The 24,786-nt window shown below is 45.8% G+C and overlaps 1 protein-coding gene and 1 long non-coding RNA gene across 2 annotated transcripts; one reads left to right on the forward strand and one right to left on the reverse strand.

The window, feature by feature from the left end:
* Window positions 1-163: 163 nt before the first annotated feature.
* PDIA6 (protein disulfide isomerase family A member 6) lies at window positions 164-22,293 on the reverse strand. The gene is made up of 13 exons (XM_047845151.1): window positions 22,161-22,293; window positions 16,188-16,329; window positions 12,154-12,211; window positions 11,575-11,701; window positions 9,741-9,847; window positions 8,392-8,522; window positions 7,896-8,010; window positions 7,200-7,340; window positions 6,358-6,442; window positions 6,158-6,230; window positions 4,891-5,049; window positions 1,231-1,327; window positions 164-637 (listed from the first exon to the last, which is right to left on the reverse strand). Exons 1-13 carry the CDS (start codon window positions 22,177-22,179, stop codon window positions 569-571), a joined length of 1,323 nt encoding a protein of 440 aa, XP_047701107.1. The 5' UTR covers window positions 22,180-22,293; the 3' UTR covers window positions 164-568.
* On the forward strand, window positions 14,619-17,846 carry LOC125158282 (uncharacterized). The gene is made up of 3 exons (XR_007149313.1): window positions 14,619-14,705; window positions 15,298-15,361; window positions 17,763-17,846. It is a non-coding gene; the product is annotated as an uncharacterized LOC125158282 (long non-coding RNA).
* Window positions 22,294-24,786: the final 2,493 nt, after the last annotated feature.

Genomic DNA, 24,786 nt, shown 5'->3' on the forward strand with positions numbered 1-24,786 from the left:
GGGACACACGTAAAAATCCGTATTGTGGCAGGCGTCCAAAGGGTGTCCTTGGAATCACAAGTATTTTATAGGGAGGAAAGACATCAGGGTCATCCCTTCATGGTATCAATTTACTGGCTAAATTTACTAAATTTATGATGTGGACACTAATTTCATACGTATATTGGCATTGTCCAAAATATTATTTTATTTTTTAATGGAAAAAAGCCATCAATATTCAAATGAAAGAATCACATTAAAAAACTTATATATAAGAAACAGCCTCCAAGAACATTCAAGCAGCAGTCAGAGAGAGGGAGGGAAAAATATTTCAACAGCCCATCAGTTTTCTCCAAAATATTACTTGACAGAATACAACCCAATTCACCGGCTCCAACAATTCATAGAATTTTTCATTGTTTTCTTGAGATGCAAAAGTTCACTGTTGCAGTGTTTTCAAATGACCGATCAAGTGCTACTTCTTGGTTAAAAAGGCCACTGGTAGATTCATCTGATCGTGAAGAACGTTCCTTCACTGCTGGGGAAATCTGCTCCCAAGAAAAGAAAACTGAAGTCTGTGCCAGGCCTCTCACAGCTCATCCTTTTCCAAATCGTCCAGCTCCACGTCACTGAGGTCAATGTCGTCTTCCACGGGAAGCTGGGAAACAAAGCCACTCGTTAGGCCCTGCAGGAAGAGCTGGGAGAGCTCGCGGGCTCACGGCGGAGGAGCAAGGTAGTTTCTAGAGACACCCCGGATCACAGAGCCGGTTCTGCCCCAATCTGGCTCCCGCTTTTAGCTTTGCCTATCACTTTACAGCCGGAAAAGCCGAGAACTTAGGTGAGGTAGGATTTTAACAGATCACCTACCTCTTCAACACCGACAGCTACTTAGCTCATCGTTTTGAGGGGGGAGGGGCGCAAGTGTGCCAGAATCCACGATAATTCCAAAGTTGTAATTTTGTGCTTCTCAGATACAAAGTAAATGGATTCCGGGTGAAATGCTCCGTTTAGCGGTAAGCATCAGGAATGAAACCTCATTCCTGAAATTTATCTTGGTTGTCTGTCAAGACTCTGTCACGCAGCCCTGAAAGGCTCGCGAGGTTATGGCACTTCTGACACCATCGCCACGGATGGAAAGGACTCGGCCTACAAACAGCAAAGGCGCCCTGGGCCGGGGAGAGTGAGGAGAGGCGGGACAAGCACCCCGTGATGAGTCCCGCACGCGCGTGGCCTCCAGCCCTGGGGACTCACCTCGCCATCCTTGCCGTCCCAAGGCTCTCTGGTGCTGATGGCGGGGAAGGCCCCACCTCCCACAGGTGCTGTGGATCCGCGCCCAAAAGAGAGCTCCCTGAGGGGACAGTGACCAAAGCAAGGACATACTGATGAAGACACGACGTGTTAAAACAATGACTTGCCTGCTAAGTTTCTGCACAGGTGCCTCTCACGTCTTGCTCCCGCACAGTACTATCCGTTCAAGCAAGGACGACAACGTAACCAGGCATGAAATGACTAAGGTCTTGGCATCAGATAAAGCTAGTTACTACTGCTAATTAAGAAAAATAAACTTATTTTGCTAGAATACAAATTTAAGTACGCAAAACCTATCAACATTCACGTAGAACACAGGCAAAACGTTTGATGAACAAAATTGTAGACTAACCCCCAAAACACTTTATGAAAGATGGCATCTTAAAACGAAAATTCGGTTTCCTTCCCCAGACTTCCAATAGCGAGCAGAAGCACTTAACACCAGCCCACAGGCAGACCTAGAGGGGATGGCGGCAAGCCTCACCTCAGACTTTTAAGACACAGAAGAAAGAGTTCTATGGTGACAGGGCGTATTAGGTCTTGCCTTTGACCAATTCTGATAAACATTTCATTAGAAAGATGTAGAGGCAACTGCCAGACTGGGAGCAAGCCTTCTTTAAAAAGTTTCCAGATGGTGAAGGGTGCTTGGACTACAGGGAAGAGAGGAAAAGAGACAGGAGTGGAAGTGTCCCACGTGTGTTTGACGGTTCTTTGGCTCGGAGGAAAAGGGGGGAATTCTATCCACTGCCTTTGGCTACCCTGCGTTTTTTATGACGTGTTATCAGTGGTTCTCAACGGAGCGAGTTTCTCCCTAGGGGACATGTGACAACGTCTGGAGACATCTTTATGATCACAACTGTGTGTGTATGTGGACAGTGTGCAACTGGCATCTAGAGGACAGGTACTAAACACCCGGTAACACAGAGGACAAACTTCTGGCCCACGATGTCACAAGCGCCAACATCGAGAAACCCTGATGTCCGAAGAGGAGTCACGTTCAGAAAACCGATTATCCACACGCTCTAGAGCCGCGCTCCACCGCCATCTGCTGAGCTCTAAGTGTAACACAGGGCAGGACGCTGGCCTCCACGCCGATGCGCGTGCAGGGTCAAGAGGTACTGGGCACGGCGAGTCAGACCTGTGTCTCTCGTAGTCCATCAAAAACCTACACCAGAATGGCTCCATTTGCCGTGAGGGGGCACAGGCCAACCCAAGCTCTGGCTGACATAAGAAATACAAACCCATGCAAGTAGTCAAAGGCAAGCCAGTGGTTCTACTTCTTACTGGTTTGGGACCCTTAATCCGATTATTCATCTCTGAACATCAGTCTCTTCATCAAGAAGATGCCGAGATGTAGGGAGTCGGTGCTCAGAAAGCAGCTACCTTCCTACTTTTTTTCTTTAATTAAAAAAATTTTTTTTAATGTTTATTTTAGAGACAGAGCATGAGTGGAGGAGGGTAGAGAAAGAGAGGGAGACACAGAATCCGAAGCAGGCTCCAGGCTCTGAGCTGTCAGCACAGAGCCCGTCACGGGACTCAAACTCACGAGCTGTGAGATCATGACCTGAGCCGAAGTCAGACGCCCAACCGACTGAGCCACCCAGGTGCCCCAACATTCCTACTTAATGTCCTCAGCAGCAGCAAACAGAAGGACTAATGGAAAGATGCCAAGCCTCCTTTAAAGAGGAACAAAATTCTTCTTTTCTAATGTTTATGTATTTTTGAGACAGAGAGAGAGAGAGAGAAACACAGGATCCAAAGCAGGCTCCAGGTTCTGAGCTGTCAGCACAGAGCCCGATGCGGGGCTCAAACTCATGAACCATGAGACCATGACCTGAGCTGAAGTCAGATGCTCAACCGACTGAGCCACCCAGGCGCCCAAAAAGGAACAAAATTCTAAGGGAACTATGCCTTGAGGGCAGGGTTCAATTGTTTAAAAAAAAAAAAAAAAAAGTGTTTTAACAGCTCAGTCCCGCTCCTCCCCTGCGCCCCCATTCTCTTTGCAGGGCTAAATGCTATCGTCTCTTCTCAAAGAGCCCCGAGAAACACGGCTGCTGCTTCAAACAATGAACTTCTGTGAAACTCGAGTCCTTTCTTCACTTCCGGCTGCATCACGCACAATGACGTACTCGTGCGTTCGGCTGCTACACCGAAAGGAACGCTCAAATGACACGCCTGCAGGGAGAGGTACAGGAATCACTGACACTCGTCTTGGGTTGACTGTAGCTGTGAGTTACTGCCAATGTATTCATCACAGTCCGTCTCAGCTTCAGGTCTGTGGTTTCCAAGCGCACACGTTGGTGGACGTGGACACCAACTCCCTGGCGGGCCTGGCACCGTCTACCGGCGACAAGCTGCGCACATGTCCAGTCTCGTCCGAAAACAAGGCGCGCGGGACTAGAGACAAGTATACTGTCGCCCACTGTGTCTCCTTTCGACCCATTACCGCGTCCTCTTCCCCACTGGTAACCGGGTGGGTTCTGAGGTTCTCTGCTGCCTTTAAGGCACGAAGTTGGAGAACCAGTGGCCTGTACGATCCCCAGCGCAACAGCGATGGTCTCAAGTTGACGATACGCTATTGTCCGCAGCTTTCCCGCGAACCAGCCACCTCCTCCGTACTAAGACACAAAACACACGACAAACAACAAACCAGAGAAGGGAAACTGGCTGAAAAGAAATGTGAATAGAATCAAAGCCGCAGTTAGACCTGCCATTTCCAGTGAGTCCACAGGCTCAACCTGATGGTCACTGATCCCCCTCAAACATTTCTTACGATTTTCTCACAAATTTCTTACGATTTGTGACATTGGAATCAGCTGCTGAAAAAGGATGACATTTGATGAGCACAGCTGACCCCTGCACGTGGGGTGAGCCATACAAGTCCACTCGCAGAATTTTACAGTAATGTGAGTGTATTTTCTATCATTTTCTTAATAACATTTATTGTGAGAATACAGTAGATGGTACATAAACCATACAAAAAACGTACTATTTACCAAGAGCTGCCGATCAGCCAGGCCCTGTAGTAGTAAGCAGAGAGAAGGTCTGTGAGAGATGTGCCTGTGAGACTCAGTTAGGAGGACGAGGCATGAACCAAATTACCGCACACCTGAGAATTAGCACAGTGTCGATGCCTCGTATTTACCTGAAAGATGATCAAATCAATTTTTGGAGGAGTTGAATGGCCGGGGCAAGACAGAGAGCTCTATCAACTGGTTTTGAGTTTCAGAACCTATTATGTTGTTTGCGCGTTGCTGGAATCACTTCAGAAGTACACGTTCTACCGCTACCGGCCAGAAACGGAAGCCGCGTCAGCTGAGGTGAGAGGCACAAAGCATGCTGGGGGGGGCGGAGGGCTGCCACCAGCCCAGAGGAGACTTGCATGAGATCAGAGTTGCATGGCGCAACAGCAAGGTGGCCTCTTCCCCTACAGAATGCTTCCACGGAAAAGAACAAAAGCGCAAAAACGATGACTTAGAACTCAAACACCTAATTCCCCGGAATGCCAAAGGCACTCTAACTCCACGCGCTGCCTGGTCTACGTAAACCTAGCTTCGAACCCACGCCACAGAACAAAAACAACTCAAGGAGGCAAGAGATTACCTGAGAAACTCGTTAATGCCTTGCTCGCTGAAAGATCCTTTCAGAAGAGCAAATTTCATCTTGCGTGCGTTGATGGCTGCCATGGCAGGGTACCCGAAGCCTCCGATCCCCAACGCATTTTCAAGTTCAGATTGGGCCCCAGCTTCTGTCCACAGCCACCTAGAAAAACAGGCTTGTTTTAGGGTGAAGATCCCTTTCAAAGTAGTTAGAATCGAATCAGCGGATACTCAAAAAAAAAACAAAAACGGATTACACTCCCAACATTTTATGGAATGAAATGGATGTAGAAACAGAAATAAAATACAAAAATAATGTATTCTGGATGTTCCCTACACTCTACCCCCAGAAGTCTCCCAAATCTATATACGGTTTGCTCCCAGCCTCCGAAATACTGTCCACTAAACCTGCTGGTTTTTCTGTCTCTATTACCTGAAATCCTACTAATGTCATTTGGACAACTGGGCACGTTCGCCAGTAGGATAACTTCTTCTTAAGTCTTACTGGTGTATCATTATTCAATCCCTGTAACAATGCTCAGCCACAGTTCTTACTCAACTTCTACAACGGTGAGGGAGAAGGATGCCAGAATGCGGTGCTCTGTAGGCACACCACACTTTGTTGAACTAATGGGAGGGGGCACAAGGTCACTTGAGGGGGACAGCAATGGCCTGAGGAGGGTGAGACAGCAATGGATAGAGGACGAGAAACAAAAAGTTAAATCGGAAAGAAGCAGACATACTTTGTTTTAAAAGCACACCTGTATCTGGGGCGCCTGGGTGGCTCAGTTGGTTAAGAGTCCAACTCGATTTTGGCTCAGGTAATGCCCTCACAGTTTGTGAGATTGAGCCCCGAGCTGGGCTCCGTGAATTCTCTCTCTCTCCCTCTCCCTGCCCCTCTCCCACTCATGCGTGCACTCTCAAAATAAACTTAAAAAAAATAAAACAAAATGATTCTTATGAGAAAAGGTACTGTGGCACAGACAGGTAAAAGACTTGCATTACTTCTTTTCCTTTTGAGGGAGAAGAGACACAGCACAAGCGGGGGAGGGGCAGAGAGAGAGGGAGACACAGCACCCGAAGCAGACTCCAGGCTCTGAGCTGTCAGCACAGGGCCCGACGCGGGGCTCGAACCCACGAAGATCATGACCTGAGCCAGAGTCAGACGCTTAACTGACTGAGCCGCCCAGGCACCCTGAACCAGACAGTATCCGGGTAGCACTATGCTCTCCTGTCCAAATCATACTGAGAAAGTAAGTTCAGCAACTTACCCCCACATTTTCTTTTTGTATTTGTCTGCCAACTTAAGAAGAACTTCTAAGTACGAGTTTCTGCCAGCAGCTCCTAATTTAAACAGAAAATTTTGAAAAGGTAAAAATAAAAGAATCCGAAACATTCATCAGCTTAGAAAGCGTTCTCAGAGCAGGCAGCACAGAGCAGTCACGGAGAAGGGCGCCCCTGTTCGCCGTACCCGTGTCCAGGATGTGGGGCAGCACGGCCACGACACACAGCTGGTGCTCCTCACAGGTCTTCTTAGCGATGTCCTCGTCGATGATCTGTGGGCCCAGAGCACAAGGGGTGGTTGGAAGGCCACGGACACAAAACCCAAAGGTGAGCCTGACGACAGAGACTCGGTATCATCACGTTCAATGAAGAGCAAAGACTTCAAGAGACAGAGCGACTCCCCCTGACACTCCAGGTTCGCGCTACGGCACCACGGACAGCTGGCCTTCCGGGTCTGTCCCCGGGCCATCCCGGTGCTGACTCGGCACCTGCCGACACACGTGGGCTCCAAAAGCAGACAGCCTCAGAGGAGCCTGGCTCTGACAATCACCTAGCTAGACAGACACATGTGTATTATATACTTATGGGGATCTGAGGCTCTCTGTGCCTCTGTTTCCTCACATAAAATGAGATAAAAACAGTATTTACCTCTAGGCATTCATGTGCGAACTGAATGGAAAATATCCGTAAGAGCAGAATGATGCTGTCACACTGTCACATGACTAGGTGCTCCACAAACAGCAGCTGCGGCTGAGACAACGGGGAGAGAGTGGCCAGGCGCATTCTATTTTTAAAAAGCTTGGCACACTCGTCCTCCTAATGTAAGGATTGTAGTACTAAAATTATGAAAAGCAGCAGTTTATCAGGCAGGTTTTCCCCACTTGAAAGTCCAATAATACTTTAAAGAGAGGATTTTAAAAGAGAAGGGACAAAGTCCAATTGGAGACACCAAAGGAGTGTCATTACTGTGTGAGAGCCTCCCCCATCAGACATGGTCGGTTCTGATCATGAGTGACGGAAGCGGTTTACCTCAAGCAGCTCAGGAGGTGGGGCATTGTCAGAAAACAAATCCAGGGCCCGGGAGACGATGTCAGATCGCGTCCGCCCCCCATCGTAATCCACAGGAGATTCCCCCTTCTGAAATATCTTGATTGTAGGAAATCCCCTAATCTATTAGAAAAGACAAGAGTATAAAATCAAACTAATATTTAATAAGGAATAATCTTTACGGGTTCTAAGGCTACCTTATAGGGAATTTAATAGAACAATATTCCGAGGCTGCATCAGTGATCAGGGAGGATACACAGAGGTCTGTTGATCAGGCAGTTTTAACAGCCTGCCCACCAGGCTTAGCGGAGTATTATTCAAACCTTCCATATGTACTGAATACAACGTTATCTGCTCTAGAACAAGCAGACCAACTTCAAAAGCACTAGTAGTGACTTGTAAGAGCCTGAGCAAGCTGAAAATTCACATGCAGCACACAGCAGAAACAGTGAGATATTGGACTTGAGAGAGAGAGAGAGAGAGAGAGAGAGAGAGAGAGGGAGAGAGAGTCAGTCCTGAGTTCAAGACTCGTTAGTTTTAACAATAAGGTAATTTAGTTCCATTACAAAATGGCCAAACATCTCCCCTCCTACCACACAGGGAAGCCCGGATACCCGATGAAGTCACAGCTGAAAACAGCATGTACTCCTCAAAGACGTTCGCCATCTGGACACTCACCCCATACCGGCTGGCTAGAACCTGGTTAACCGTGGCGTCCACAGCCGCGAGCTTCACTTTTCCTTTGGTTTGCTCTTTTACCTCTGTGGCTGCAGCAGCCCATTCTGGCTCAAGACTATGGAAAGATATTTGCACTTTAAAAGTGTGTTTTGACCGTCAGCACGAACACTTTAACCGAGACGCGCATCTCTGCCCAATCCAGTCACACCGCGCTTGGAAACCACCGTGCGTAGCTTTGCGTACAATGTGATGCTGTCTTTTCACATTCACTTCCCAGGTCTCTGTCACTCCCTCCCCCGCGCTAGGTCCCTGTTAATCTTTGAAGCTGTGACAGAAGAAACTCGGCACCAATGCCAATGTTTAACATTCACTCGGCGTCAGAGCCTTCCTGGAGATCTTGGTGACTGACCTGCCGTCTGGGTCAGCTTTTTCAGAGCCAGCTAGGTGAATATATTAAAAGCACTGGGACTCAAAATACTTGGTAAAAGGCCCTTACTTTTTGCAGTGTCCACACCAAGGAGCGTAAAATTCAACCATCCAAACGTCTTCACTATCAAGGACATTCTTATCGAAGCTGTCGTCCGTCAGCTCAATTACATCCTTCTTACTCGAACTCTCACCTCTACCCTGTCGCATGTGACATTAAACATTTAGTTACACTTGGCCAGAAAGAACGCTATTCTTATTCTAAATAGATAACAGACAATGATCTCTTTTGCATCTTAACGAAGTTTGGAGTTCTTCTTTCTAGTGAAAACCATTCTACTACACTTGGGGTCATTCCTTAATATTATTATCACTTGTCAAACAGTGTTTACTTTCAATCACCAGCACCTCCAGTGTAAGCTATGAATATTCCTGAATTCTCTCGCCTGCTGTCGTGCTAAGAGAAACCCCCACACGGCTCACAGAACCACCCGATTCTACTCTAGTTCCGACTGGGCACAGCTGCTTCCTCATCCCAGGATGTTAAACGTAACCAGTTACTACCTTTCCATAGAGAAAGTCTCTACCATTCAAGAGAGCTAAAAGTAACATTTAATTCTTTATTTTCAAAGAGTGTTCTTGAGTAGCAAACCTAAGGAGCAGTTTCACTATACTGCTTTCGGATGCCTGGGCCAAAAGCCAAGAGCACGGAATCTTCGGGTAAATTCTACATCTGTATAAAGAAGCTACTTTTACTGGTCTCTGTAAGAGCGAAGGGCCATTTTACCTTCATTTGTAAGAATTTAATGCCTTTTCACAAGAACATCTGGTTAAGTTCACATCTCCTACATGGGCATCTAAAATACCAATCCATGGAACAGGAATTTTTCTCTTCTTCCCTGTCCACTGAGATTGAATTTTCCAAAATTTCAGGCTGATTGCCAGATATAGGCCAAGAGGTCATTCAGGTTTCATCTCTCTTTGTCCCCAAGCCGATCTGGTCTCTCTCTCCCCACTTTGGAACTACAAATGCCAAACGGTCCCAGAGCCTGGCTTCCCGGTCTGAAGCTCTTTCTCGAGAGCTCGCTCTACAGCCCAAACTCTTCCCTTTCAGTGCTGGGCTGAGGAAGCCCATCTTGTGGCCTGATTCTTGGCCTATAGTGGTAGCCAGATGCTCTGGGACTAGAGACTTCTGAGGAGGCCAAATCAACAAGCCAGGTGGCTCATTCCCTCTGGCATGAGCTGATCCAACCTTGTAATATCTTTTAACTGAAAGTTCACTAATTTAAAACATTAGTAACTATAAAAAAAACCCCAAAAAACAAAAATAACCCACCCAAAAACTATCCTCTACAAAGAGTCCATATTGTGGCGTCAAACTCATCACACACATTCAAAGTTGACATCACACAGTCTTACTTGTTTTCCAGAACCATATCCACCACCCCTCCCCCCAAGGCGATCCTTCACGAGCTGGCGCAGAGCACTGAGAGCAGCATCTACAATGGCTTCGCCAGTTCTGCCACCTACAGAAGACAAAGGACAATCAGACGAATGGGTGGTGGGGGCCGTGTGCCTATCCGTGGCCCTTTACATTTGTCAGATTTCTGTCAGCTTTATCTGATGTTTGAACAGACCCAACAACACATGGGTATTTAACACAGAGTCAAGTTCTCCCTGTAATACACACTGCACTTGACTTTTCCCTTGGAAAACCAAATCCTCTCCTTCAGTTTTAGTTTATTAAACACAAACATCCTGTTCACCTACTAATGCCATCCACAAATGAGAGAAACTCACAAATGTCTACTGAACGTGTAACATGTATACAGATTTAAATAAGCCTATTATCTAGTTAAAAAAAACGCAGGGGACGTTTCTAAATACAAATTACATCGAGGGAAATACAGGAAAACTATTTTTTTTCTTTTCTTCCTTCCTTCCTCTTTCTAGTTTATTTTTGATCTACTTCTCTCCCTTTCTATTTTTTTATTTTTGAGAGAGAATGAGGGTGCACGGGGGCAGGGCAGAGACAAAGGGAGACACAGAATCCGAAGCAGGCTCCAGGCTCCGAGCTGTCAGCACAGAGCCCAATTCGGGGCTCAAACTCACAGACCGCGAGATCATGACCTGAGCTGAAGCTGGATGCTTAACCAACTGACCCACCCGGGCTCCCCAGAAGAAACTATTTCTATGATGACAAGCAGAAAAAACTGTAGAAAAAGTAGGATATGAAACGTCTGAAGCCAAGTAACTGGAAAGCAATCCAGGCGCCTTCTTTCTATCTTGCTTACAATACTTGGGCTGTTTTAGGTTCTTTAGCTGAATTCTCTCCTAATCTAAGAAGTAACAAACACTGTACTGAAACTCAATAATGACAACAGCCTTTAGAAGTTTAACCAAAAACTATACACTCGAGAAAAAGTCAGGGGGGCTATTAAGGTATGAAAAACGTACGAATAATATGGGCCACGCTGTCTTTAGCATTCAAAGGGAAAACTCTAATAAAATGTCTCTAGAAAATTCCATGCATTTTTTAAATAGTTTCTTACCAAACTGCCAAGGAAGATAGAAAAACACCTGAGCACACTTTTAGCCCTGACATTAGAAAGAAAATACAGTAGAGCAACACGCAGTATATGTTCAGATGGTGTGGGATTGCGGCCCCGGCTGACATCACCACGTGTGTCACTTCCTAATACAGAAGGGCCAAGACCTCCATCCTCGGAACCGGTGACCCTACTACCAATCTACTTGGAAATATGCCAAATCAAGAAATATACTAGGAGTGGCACCTGGGTGGCGCAGGTTAGGTGTCTGACTCTTGATTCTGGCTCAGGTCATGATCTCGCTGTTTGTGGGAATGAGCCAGTGAGGGGCCTTGCTTGGGATTCTCTCTGCCCCTCCCCCACTCGCAAACACTCTCTCTCTCTCTCTCTGTCTCAAAATAAAAAAAGAAAACAAATGTACTAGGAAAAAAGAGAAGGTTTTGCGCTCTAGACCAAGAGGTGGCAAACTCTTTGTAAAGCAGCAAACACAAACGATTTTGAGGGGTGCGGGCCACCCGGTCTGCTGCAGCGACTCGCTTCTGCCCCTTCAGCGTGACAGCAGCTACACACGACATGAAACTAGGTGTGACTGTTTTGAAAACCTTTATTTACAAAAACAAACAGGCCCTTGCTCCTATTTTTTACCTACTTGTTGAAATTAAAATTCCAACCAGGGGAATAGAGTAGTTAGGAAAAGTCCTTACCCTGATAATCTTCTGGTCTGTTTTTGTTGGATCCAAAAATCTTAATGGTAGGAAATCCCTGAACACCATACTGACCTCCTAGGGACTGGTGTTTATCTGCGTCAACTGCGCCAACTTTTACAACATCCTGTGAAAATATAAGAGTTTTATCAATTTTTCTTTTCCACTGGAGCAGATTCCACAAAGATCCATCACTGAACTCATGTAGACTCCAAGATGATACAGGGCAAGGTTAGGTTTACAGACAGATTTAATGAGACCTGTAGCCTGGGAAGTCACGCCTACGTGGAATGACGGGAGAAATGGACGGAGCTCTGGAGGGGACTCTGCAGCACCGAGAATTAGTGAGACCGCGAGGATTATGTCATTAATCCGGAAAACTGACTCAATAAAAATAGACAACGTAAGAATTACATGTGTTAGTGTACTATCCCTTTGCTCCCTACATGCTTTCGGCACCAGAACAAGGTTTTTGAGCTCCAACATGCAAATGAACTTCCGGCGGCACGTTAAGCCCGGCTGCGTTCTTACTTATTATACACACGCACGTGAATGAATGTGGGCGTCTTGGAAACTTACTTTTAGCGCAGTTGCTACTTTCTTCCATTCTGGTGTTAACCTCTGGCAGTGGCCACACCTTTGAGGAGATAAAAGCACAAATAAGGCAACGGTTCAAGTCTTCGATCCTCGATTCAACAATACTCTACCAACACTCTACTGAGGGACACGCACAGGGGTGGCTGCTGGCAGGGAACACATGCGCTAGTGAAACGTGATCGGTGATGTGAAGGAACTCGCCATTTTAGGATTCTACTATCACTCCTCTTCATATACTAATTTTAAAAGTTTCCAAGCCACTGGTTTTTTTTTAATTTTTAACATGTATTCATTTTTGAAAGAGAGAGAGAGAGAGAGAGAGACAGAGTGTGAATGGGGGAGGGGCAGAGAGAGAGGGAGACACAGAATCCGAAGCGGGCTGCGGGCTCCGAGCTGTCAGCACAGAGCCCGACGTGGGGCTCGAACTCAAACCGTGAGATCGTGACCTGAGCTGAAGTCGGCCACTGAACTGACTGAGCCACCCAGGTGCCCCCCCAAGCTACTGTTTAAATTATGTTTAAAGAGTTTAGACAAACCATCATTTGTAACTCTATCCCTGGGTAGGAACTTTAGCATTCATCTGGTCAAGTGTGACCCAATGTGTGGTCTGAGTTGTAAGCCTAGGCAAAAGGCAGATTCTTAGGCCGCATGAAATCCAAACACCTAGAGAAGGGGTTCAGGAACCTACATCTTAGAAAGTTCAACCAGTGATTTTTAAGCCCATTAAGATTTCATATTCCCTGAACTAGTCCAACCTTTTCATTTTACAGATGAAGTATCTGAATTAGAGCCTAAATCTCAATGCACTTTGGCTCCCACAGCAGCACGTGGGGTTAAAAATGTACACGTAATCCCAATTTTATATGCCGAGCAAGCTGAAAAGTATTCAATACCACAAGATGGTGATAAAAGAACAGGAGCGAGCAAGAGACAGAGATAAGAAGAAAAGAAAATCCTTCACGTTACAGTATTTGAAATAGATTATTGTGAAACATAACACACACAGACAGCGCTTTTAAAAGTTATATATACAAAAACCTGGTACGTTCATGCCATTTACCAAGGTTGCAGTTATACTGTTCATTTTCAATACTGAGTAACATCCACTGCATGAAGATACTAAAGCTAGTTTATCCATAGGTGATTAGTTGTTTCTTTGACAAAGTCAAGTCTCCTAATTCAGTTTTTAAGAACCTAATGAGTAAATGCCAGGTGCCCAGACCAAGAGGAGCCCTTCATACAGGATTTCATTCCGTCAGCACATCACTGAAGACAGGCCTTGCTATTTTCCTCTTACAGATGAGGAGACAGGGGCTGAGGAGTTAAGAAACCTACCCAGTATCACAAGTCATCTGGTCACAGAGCTGCTGCATAGGTCTATGTGCCTCCAGGTCCCACATTCTTCATCCCTGTATACTGGTGGCCCCTTCCATAGGGGCCTAACCTTAATCCAGTATTTTAAAGGTCAGGATCTTCTGAGAAATGTCCTGTGATGCTGGTTTACATACTTACATATAGTAGTTTTTTGCAGTTCGGGTGAGCTACTTAGAAGTCTGGGGGTCAAAATTTTATAGGACTTTGTGCCTCTTTCAATGAGTTTATTCTATGAAAGGACTCCTATTGGAGACGTCCGAGTCCATACTCCTTCAATTTCAATATTAAGCGTAGTAAAGACCGACAGAAATGCCGCACGAGTCGAGGTACAGCACACCTCTGACCCAAGGGTTCTTCTCCTGCAGTCCAAACCCCGAAGGACTGGTGTATAAAAATTCAGGGGCTCTAGGAACTTTTGGTGGGGGTAAAAACACCTCTATTTCACTTTTTGGTTTTTTTTTAGTATTTTTAAGAGAGAGAGAGAGAGCCAGAGGAAGAGAGAGAGAATCTTAAACAGGCTCCGCACTCAGCACTGGAGTCCAACACAGGGCTCTTTCCCATGACCTTGGGATTAAGACCTGAGCTGAAATTCAGAGTCGGATGCTCAACCGACTGAGCCACCCAGGCCCCCCCTACTTCACTAACTTGTAAATGAAATGCAGACTTCCCTTCAATTATAAACATTAACAACACACCATGAGCATTTGACTTTGTCACAAATGAAAACTCAGCCCCTTTCAGATCGCTACTACAGTTTAACTTCATTTCTGTCCATTGCTATTTCAAAATTATGATGTCTAGGTGTTACATCTGCTGCTGGAGCTTGGTATTTACTGTCCCAGTAAAAGAGTACTACATAATCACATCAAAATTTGTTTTAGTATTTTGTGAATGTTATTTCAATGTTTTAGGTTCCCTTTGTGATCCTATATGCTTTACTCCATAGATGGAAAAGGAAAACCTTTATTCTGGAAAGAATTCAAAGCCTTCACCAAGCTGCCAAGTCTGAGCACAAGAAGAGGTTAAAGGCACCTGCTCTAATGACACCTCCTCTTACCCAAAACACTGGGAGGCCCAAGTGCCATGTCACAAAAACAATTAACTACAGGATCCAGATCCAGCCTTCTCAATTATGCTGTTTGATTCCATTTTGGAATGAGGTATATTCTCTCATATCGAAGCTTCCCAAAACAATGTAAATTACTCATGCCATAAATGATAAAAAAAAAAAAAAATCAAACTTGCAAAAACTGCATACAAAGGCATTCAACAATATAACAGTTCGTACATTTACAATTCGTACATTCCACACAGAATCCTCATTTGGATTTGACAAACAAAAAACAAAGAGAAGCTTTAAAAAACAATGATGAAGGGGGCGCCTGGGTGGCTCTGTCGGTTAAGCGTCCGACTTCAGCGCAGGTCATGATCTCACAGTTTGTGAGTTCGAGCCCCGCATCGGGCTCTGTGCTGACAGCTCAGAGCCTGGAGCCTGCTTCACATTCTGTGTCTCCCTCTCTCTCTGCCCCTTCCCTGCTCATGCTCTGTCTCCCTCTGTCTCAAAAATAAATAAACGTTAAAAAAAAAAATTTTTAAAAAATGATGAAGGCATTAGGATGAACAGTATTCACAAAGTGGTAACATAAATTTTTAAGCAGAGGGTATTACCTTAATTTGCTACACTGAACATTAAGCGAAAACAGTCCACAAGGACCGGCATTGAGTTTCCAAAACTGTTTCATGGTCTTGCAGAGAAAAAATTAAAGCAATAAAAGGAAACCTCTCATCAGGCATACTCTGAAGTGCACCCACTCAGGTAAGAAGAATTTGTAATAACTTCATTCACTACCTCCTATGTGAGCTTAGGGGACATAGCTCACATCTAAAAGGACGATCGGGATCTCAGATCACTGCACAGTTGATCTGCAGATACAGCTGGCTGGGGCTCAGGCCTCCCCGGACCTGAGTGCCCACGGCCCCGCTGGTTTATAGAAGTAACAGCCTCGGGTACCTTTTGCAGGTTCCATTAACCAGTCTCTGCACTTCTACTTGTTGCATTTTTGTTTTGTTTGCATTATACGTTTAACTCCATAAACAATTAGTGCAATACCGTATTTTGACTGTATATAGTTGTGACCGTTAATTTCAATGAAAATTCTATCTTTACTCCACAAGGGTTTTTTTCCAGCAATGCATGTAAGTCAAGAGAGGAATTTTTAAAGTAAATCAGATTGTTAAAATTATGTATTTCTAGAAGCCACTCTCTTCTTCAAGAAACAGAATGGAATCAATCACTAGCTTTTCCCTTTCCTGTGCCCAATATTCTTTCAGCATAAAGGAGTTTCCCTTCCATCAAGACCCTACTTACCTCATTACAGAGATATATCTTCTTAAAATTATAAGAAAATACTTCTTTCTTCTTTCTTGCAACAATTAGCTACTTCAACCTTTTTCCCCCCAATGGATTCAATCTCCATGGCCTTTAACAGACAATACTTTGTGGAATCCCCCATTTTCCTCTCTACTTCTTTTAAACAAGCAGTAAACTAGACAAACTAGATGACTAAATAAAATCACATTTTTATATAATATTCCTAATTTTATAAAGTACCACAAATAATCCACAAGTGCTTTATACTTACCATGGAGCATAGAACTCTACAAGCCACAGACTATCACTTTGAATAACTTCTCGGTTGAAATTTGATGGAGTTAATTCAATTACATCGTCACTAGAGGAATAGAGACCATTCACTGCTAGAAAGAAGGTACAGCTTATTAGACCTGCAGTAAAAGACAAAAGGCACACCATTAATGACAGGGTTCAAGCTCTGGCAGGAAACGTCTTCTTGAATTGCCCAAGGTTCTTCACACAGGAGGATGGCCTGGGTCAGGTCCTTTCTAACCCCCCAGTGCCCATCCCCCTTGTTGCTGTGGCAGCCCCTGGAATTTCACTGCCACCGGTGCAGCACAGAGCAAGTAGGAAAGAGATCCACACTCTCATCTCTTGAGCTGCAATCGAAAAAGCTCTCTAACTTAGGTGCTTTTTATGTATTAACATTTTCATTCTTCACAATCACCTCGTGAAGTAATAGCATTCGTGCCATTTTATGGGCGAAGACACCGAAAAATTGGGAGGCTACCCTGTGACCCCGAGTAATCCACACAGCATTTATTTTTTTGTGTTATTCAGTTGCAATATTAGCACACTCTCTTTTTTTAACGTCTACTTATTTTTGAGCAAGAGAGAGCACGAGCGGGGGAGGGGCAGAGAGAGAAGGGAACAGAGGATCCGAAGTGGACTCCACGCTGACAGCACTGAGCCTGATGTGGGGCTCGAACTCACGAACCCCAAGATCATGACCTGAGCCAAAGGTGGACGCCCAACTGACTGAGCCACCCAGGCGCCCGAGTACAGTATCTTTATTAAGCTTCCTTTGAAGGAAAAATTAATTATTTGTCTTGTCTACTAAACTGGGACTCTATCAAGGGCAATACTTGTTTTTACAAATATTTTTATTTCTACTCACACTATGTATGGCAGTCACCAGACGCTTGCAACGCTGCTGGATGAGCTTGCAAAGACTTTTCACGTAAATGATATACAAAAGAAGGATGGAGTGTTATTGTCTTATTAACAGCAGAGTTTAGCCACACACACTGTGGCCCAAATGCGTTTTTGTTGGCTACTGTAGGAACTTAAAACGTAATTGTTAACAATTATATAGGAAAACAAGTTCCAGATGGACTTAGAAATATCTTAAAACCTAGGGGCGCCTGGGTGGCTGGCTCAGTCGGTTGAGCGTCCGACTTCGGCTCGGGTCATGACTCAGGTCAGTCTGTGGGTTCGAGCCCCGCGTCGGGCTCTGTGCGGACAGCTCGGAGCCTGGAGCCTGCTTCGGATCCTGTGTCTCCCTCTCTCTCTGCCCCTCCCCCACTCTCACTTTGTCTCACTCTGTCTCTCAAAAATAAATAAGTATAAAAAAAAGAAATATGTTAAAAACTCAAAACGTTTTTGAGTTGGTAGTACTATCAAAATTCCAATTCTGCCTTTAAACATATGATTTCTTTGTTTTCTAATTGCATTGTCTAAGACCTCCAGAACAATGCTAAGTAATGGACTGTTCTTGACTTTAGTATTTTCTCATTTGCTGGCTTTTGAGTTGAAACAGATAAACTTTAGGATATTAAAGAAATTTCTACCTATTTCTTTTTAGCATCTGTGAAGATGATCATATAACTTCTTTCTTTTTATCTACTGATGCAACAAATGATGAGGCGGACCTGTGTCCTAAGGCAGCGGACGGGTATGCCATTGTGGTCACGTGCTCATATGCTTACTCTGTAGACAGAATTTGGAAGATTTCAAATGGAACCTTTTTGAATAACCCAATGGTAAATTTCTTCTGGAAGGAATGTACACCAGTGTTAACTGTTCTGTTGCTAAATATTTCACCTTATGCTTACGGAACCACTTTCAAAAGACTGCAAATACACTGGACCACTTGGGTTTTCACAGCATTACTAACTAAGAGTAGGAATCGCCCCTCGTTTGTAAATAAGGAAACAAAGGCACTTCTAGGGACCCATCTGCTGTCTCTAGCTTCTATTTCCAAGCTCTTCCCATTAAACCATGTTGTCTTTTAGAGCTCAGGATAAAATGGTTCGGTATGTCAGGGGCATGAATAAACAACATAATTCTATTTTTCAAGAACACTGCATTTGATTTATAGACGTGGCTAATAATGTAGGAACCTCATATGAAATAAAACTGTGGACTTTGGTAAGGGGGACATGAAACCACTAAAAGGCTATCCTGCAGGGGGTATGACCAGATTTGCTTTCTAGAAAGGGCGTTTTGGCTGCAATGTGGACAGCAGATGGGGGAACTATCAGGAGAGTGGGGTCACACCTAAACTCAGGGGAAGATGGAATGGCCAGCAGTAACACCCGCTGCTGGGAGGTCAAGTAGGAGACTGAAAATGATCTGGTGGATTTCATGACAGAGGATCCCCAGAGCCCAGGATGGCTGAGGTGGAGGAGTGAAAACAGGCAGCAGCCAATCTGCAAAAGACTGGAGACAGTAGGAGGGAACAAGTTCATGAAAAGGGAACTCTGTAACAAGTTTCACTATAAAGAGCACAAGAGAGCAAACAAATGTGGGGCAGAAGGAAGGTTTCTTTTTAAAGATGAGAGTGATCTGAGCTTGAAGGGAAAAAAATATGTGGAGTGGGAGAGGCTAAAGATAAAGTAGAGGAATAATGAAACAAAATGCCTGGAATCTGAATCCGGAAGGGAGGGAACCCAGAGTCAGTGGCAGGGGTAGCCTGGGGCAGGATGGCCCCCTTTTCCACTTTGAGAGGTGGGAAAGAGTGCATGTGGATGGAGGTCAGGCCAACCAAACTGGGGTTGCCTTAATAACTGCCGCTGTCCAACATGCTAACCACTCACCACATGGAGTGAAGGTATACAAAGTGCTAAATTCTGAAGACTTGGTAGGGGAAAAAAAAAAAAGTACCTCATTAATATTTTTGATATTGGTTACACGCTACAATGATATTTGAGATACAGTGGGGAATAAATATGTTAAAATTAACGCCACCTGTTTCTTTTTGCCTTTTGAAATGTGGCTACGAGACTATTTAAAATTAGATATAAAATTTGCATATCTCTACTGGATTGTGCTGCTTGATAATCTTTTTGTTGCTGCAGTAAAGGTTAAGTGGAGTTTGACATATTTAACGCATCAAGTAAATTAAGAACAAGCAGAGACCATCCTAATTCTGAATAAGCTTACAAGTTAAGACTGGGCCTGGAAAATCCTCCATGGAGATCTACTTTCTAAAGTGTATTTTTTGTAAAAAATCAACATAAATCAATACTTGTTCAATACACTAAGCTCAATGTGAAATTTTCAAAAATGGAAAAGCAAAAGAAAACCCATGAACAGTCCCACTGGAATGGGCAATTAATATTTTGGTGATATTCATATGGACTTCTCTGTGCTATTCGGAAGTCTAAAACTATTATTATATTTATATGCATGTGATCTTACTATACATTCCTTTTTGTAGCCTTTTTTCCCCACTCAAAATAAGTTTTCACATAATTATGGATTACTTTTTACCCCCCGTATAACCATTTTTAAAGGCTATATCACATTGCCCATTCACCACTAACAGAATTTCTTTCCAATTTTTCACTATTAACAGGCCAATGCTGAAAATCCTTACACTCTTCCCCCCTTCAGATAAATATGAGTATTTCCTTAAGAGATAATCTTACAAAGGGATTGGGGGTATAGCATAGCTAACATTTTGATGTATGTATCTATCCAACTACCCTCCAGAAACTGACATGTTAACTGAGAATAACACTTAAATGACACTACACACCAGGCAGTGCGTAAACACTTAGGATATATTAACTCATTTTAAGAACTCTATGTGGTGTATGTATCATCATGCCCATTTTTAGACCTGGAAATGGAGACACAGAAAGGGTAACTTGCCTAAGGCCACATAATTAGAAAGAGAGAGAACACGGTTATGCAACCCACATTTTAAACCAAAGGACTGGAGACTGCATTAGTATAATCCCAAGGAGGGTCATTAGTTAGATTGTGGCAGGAGAATTAGGTTCACTGCATTCCCTTGCCAATCCGGGACAACAGGCTGGAGTCACCAAAGGGATGGACCACGACTTCACCTCAGGAATGTGCTTCCTTTAGATACAAAGATGGTCGTGGCTACCGACACTCAGTATAACTTGGACTTGGGCTGCTGCTTTTTTTTTTTCCTCCTAGTAACAGTGCTAGGCTTTTTGTCTTTAAATTTCTTTTAATGTTTTTATTCATTTCTGAGGGAGACAGAGTGCTAGCAGGGGAGGGGCAGAGAGAGAGGGAGACACAGAATCCAAAGCAGACTCCAGGCTCCGAGCCATCAGCACAGAGCCCGATGCGGGGCTCGAACCCACAAACCGTGAGATCACGACCCGAGCGGAAGTCGGACGCTAAACCAACTGAGCCACCCAGGCGCCCCGACTTTTTGTCTTTAAGTTTTGCTGAATTCTCACGAGAGCCCCCCCCCCCCCACCTTCCTTATAAATGACTCTCTAGTGGAAATGTCTTGATGATAAAGATTTGAGACTTACATTCCTTAGAAGGCAATATGACCACATAGGGCTGGAAAAAAAATCGAACCATACTAAACAGATTAAAAGATGTTAACTACCCCCTATGAAAACCCTCAAGAAGACAAACAAAACACTCCGGGCCACTTAAGATGATAAACTGGGTCAATGCCGACTAATAGCGTTCGGTTTCTAAAATTCACATGGCCGTTCCACTCACTGATAATGAGCACCAATGGGAAATGGGAACATCCAAGTGTCTAGAATCTATGTGAGCAGATGGTTTTGCCATCTGTGGCTCCCCATTATTCCTCCACAGTAGTTAAGGATGTCATAAATCCCCATCAGTAGCATCTCTGTCCCACACCTGCCACCAAGAGTACACGCTCCCACAGCGCTCATCTAGAAACCAAGAGGGCTCCCAAAAAGGTCTGACTCCATTTATGCAAATAAATGATAGAATCACAGACTCTTTCTGCGCCCAGTGTGAATTCACCCGAGGGACACTGAACAGAGACTAGAATCTTTTCCCCTCCTCTACATTCTCTCTGTACTACAGCAAATATTTACATCTTGTTTGCTCTCGAGACCCATGTGAACTCGTGCATCCTGAGACCCACCCAGCGGGGGAGGACGAGCCCAGAGCGATTAAGTCACTAGCTCGCCGTCACACAGCTAGGAAATGCGGGGCAGGGCCGGCTGGGGCTCAAACTCTGCGGTCTGGATCCAGCGCGTTCAGGTAACGAAGGTTAAGAGCGCCTCGGCGGGGAGCAAGGCGAGCCAGAAAGGGGTCGGGATCCTCAACCCCACTCACTGCACAGTTTCTAAAACAGGGATTTACATAATTCATGGTGGTCTGCGTCCCATTTAGTTTTTAGAAGTTCGCTCACACTTGAAGCGCTTTGGGAAGGCACCGTTCCCTTTCTAAAGCAAACTCTTCGGCCTTTTCCAGGGCTGGGTTTTGATATTTCAGTTTTTCTCAATTAGTGGGAACGGCATTAAACAAGCGGTGAGGACGAGCTGCAGGGTGAGGACCCCGCGGCCGTGCCGTCTACACGCCAGGGTGAGGAGGGCGGGCCCAGGACAAGGGACCCCTGACCCCAACCCTCTCAGGTCGCCCCCGGCTCCACCTCCGCCAGGGATCGAGTCCTAGCTGCTCGGCACGGCTCGAACGCAGCTCCCGGCCCTCACCCTCGCCCGGCCCGCCGCCGCCCCCCTCGGCCCGGGGCTCCCCGGTGGTTCTCAGGATGCACCACCCCGGGACTCCCCGACCCCGTCGCGCTCGCTCCCCGGGGTGGGCTGCGGGAGCTCCGCCGCGCTGCCTCCCCTCCGCACGCGCCCCGAGACCGGCAGGGCCCCGCACCCCCGCGCGAGGGGCGGCCCCGACCGCATCCCCCACCCCAGCCCTGGCCCCGCGAGGCCGCCCGCCCGCCCTGCCCCGGGCCTCCCCGGCGGTCCCCCGGGACGAGGAGGCCAGCGCCTACCCAGCACGAAGCGAGCCATGCCGAGCTCCCGGGCCGCCGCGCAGTCCGACCGTCGCCTCAGCTCCGCGCGCCGCGCCCCCGCCGCCCCACGTCCCGCCCTCGGCCCGTGAGGCAGGCGCCGGGCGGTGCGGCGGGGACGGGCCGGAAGGCGCTCGCCAAGCCGTGGCCGCGGCCCATTGGTTCCAGCAGGCTTCGCTCATTCGCGTGACCAATGGGAGGCGGCCGGGTAGAGGTTACCGGTTTGATTTTTTTATGGAGGGCGGAGCGAGCGGCGGAAGGAGGGGCTTGCTGGGGGCGGGGCGGACCACCCTTTCCTTCCTCCGTGGCTCTCGGATTCCCCCAGCCCGAAGCGGGCTGTCGGTACTTTCCCCCCGTAGAGTCCAGTATTTGGTTCTTCTTATCTTAAGGGTCTTTATTCTCTCTTTCCCTCCCTTGCCTCTAACGAGCCCCTTTCCAGCCTTCACTCATCCCCTGCCCCCCCTACTCTCCACCCCTTATCCTCTTTGTCCCCCAGAGAGGATAACTTGCTTTGGGCGCTCAGTACATGTATGACCTTATTAAATGACACTTTAATTTGTCCTGTGCCTTGATGGGTATTCAATCATACTGTGCGTACTGTGCCTACCATAATTCAACACTTATTTGTTTGGTTGAATTACTTTAGTTAGAAGTTCCCACGTCCAGGGCATCTGACTCCAAAACTTTTTTTCACTGATAGGACCTTGTTCTCTGTAGAAGCCCTTGGGGCTTAAGCTTCAGAGCTCCTCAGAGGGTTTCCTTCCTCATCCTGGGAGGGGCCTTTGCAATATGATCAGTGATCACGTGTTTTGTAAAATTTGCAAAAGTAAAATATTTTAAGCGTAGCAGGCTAAGATACGGCATCTTTCCACCCAGGTTTCCCCTCCTGTGTTTGGATTGGCCTTGAGCATTTTGTTTTCGTATTCGTACTGGTTTGTTTCTCTGTAGTGCTGAATGCGTGAGACAGCTCTGCTTCTGGCGGAAGGATTTGGGAGTCACTGCAGTGGAAGCCAGGAGTGGTGACGGCCCGTCGGGAGCGCTTCCTGGAGGAAGTGGCCCTAGAGCTGAGTCTGAAACGTTTGCTAGGCAAACAGGAGAGTCATCCATGCACAGGAAGCAAAAAGAGTGAAGAAGCTCCCTCAGGGTGAACTGACACCAAGCAGAGGAAGCTGGCAGCAAATGTCAGATGATCGGGTGGTACTGGGGGGGCTGTGTGGAGAAATCGTGAGACATCCAGACCATTTGTGGGCTGGGCCCTGTGGATCCCCGATTTTTGATTCTCTGAGAGATCTCTTTGGGTTTACTGATGGCACTGTAAAATCTAGGGTTTGGTGTGTCAGGATAATCAGTGGTGGCATCTAAGGCAAACAGCCCAGGGGTGCCTGGGTGGCGCAGTCGGTTAAGCGTCCGACTTCAGCCAGGTCACGATCTCGCGGTCCGTGAGTTCGAGCCCCGCGTCAGGCTCTGGGCTGATGGCTCAGAACCTGGAGCCTGTTTCCGATTCTGTGTCTCCCTCTCTCTCTGCCCCTTCCCCGTTCATGCTCTGTCTCTCTCTGTCCCAAAAATAAATTAAAACGTCGAAAAAAAAAAAATCTAAAGCAAACAGCCCTAAAATCTGGGTGGCTTACCCCATAATGCTTTATTTCTTGCTCTCGCTGGAAAGGAGCTTTCCATGGGTGACTCAGGAATTCTGGCTTCTCCCATCGTACAATGCCACCATCTTCTAAAACACGCACTCTCAGCATGGGAGATGTTACCCCCAAGAGGGCAAAATTGGTTCTTGGGGGATAGCAGTGAAAAAAATCTTAGCTATTACAAGGGCCACAATACATAAACGGATATACAGTGTATCTGTGTCTTCCAAATTTCATGGGAGAGAGGAATTTAGGAAAAGATATATCTAAAAAGTCTCCTTAGGGGCATGATAAGGAAAAAACAAAAAAAGAAAGAAAGAAAAAGAAAAAAAGGCTGAGAAACGCTGTTCCAGAACAGGATTGTTCAATGGAAATATGTCGGCCACGACATATGAAAATGGAAAATTTCTAGTAGCCACATTAAAAAGGTAAAAAAGAACACCCTAAACTAATATACCATTGCATGTTAACTGAACCGGCATTAAAATTAAAAAATTTTAAAAAGTAAAAACAAAACTAACAAAAGTAAAACCAAAGAGATTAAATCTAATAATATAGTTTAACCCAAAATATTCCAAATGTTACCATTTCACCATGTAATTATATAAAAATGGTTAATGAGCTGTTTTACCTTCCCCCACCCCCATGCCAATTCTCTGAAACCCAGAGTCTATTCTATACTTAGGGCACATCTTAAGTTAGACTGGCCACATTTCACATGGTCAATAGCCACACAGAGCTAGTAGCTATCTGTTGGACAGCACAGTTCTAGAACTTCCTTGGAGTCCTTGATTGGTTCTTCTGCCTGAGTGACTGAGGAGCAAGGTGGGACTAAGGGAGACTGCACAGGTAGTTCTGGCCAGGCCTGGTAGTGTCCTTCCACTCACATTCCATTGGCTAGAGCCAGCCAGTGGCCCCAACTTAACTGCAAGGGAGGCTGGGAAATGGTGTTCTGTCTCCAAGAAGAGAAACTG

The sequence above is a fragment of the Prionailurus viverrinus genome, unplaced genomic scaffold, assembly GCF_022837055.1.
Source record: "Prionailurus viverrinus isolate Anna unplaced genomic scaffold, UM_Priviv_1.0 scaffold_33, whole genome shotgun sequence".
Classification (NCBI taxonomy): domain Eukaryota; kingdom Metazoa; phylum Chordata; class Mammalia; order Carnivora; family Felidae; genus Prionailurus; species Prionailurus viverrinus.

Coding starts and splice junctions, on each gene's coding strand:
- PDIA6 (XM_047845151.1), bottom strand. Junction 11,702..12,153: donor AAGTAGCAACTGCGCTAAAA/GTAAGTTTCCAA, acceptor ATATTTTCACAG/GATGTTGTAAAAGTTGGCGC. Junction 6,443..7,199: donor CACCTCCTGAGCTGCTTGAG/GTAAACCGCTTC, acceptor CTGGGCCCACAG/ATCATCGACGAGGACATCGC.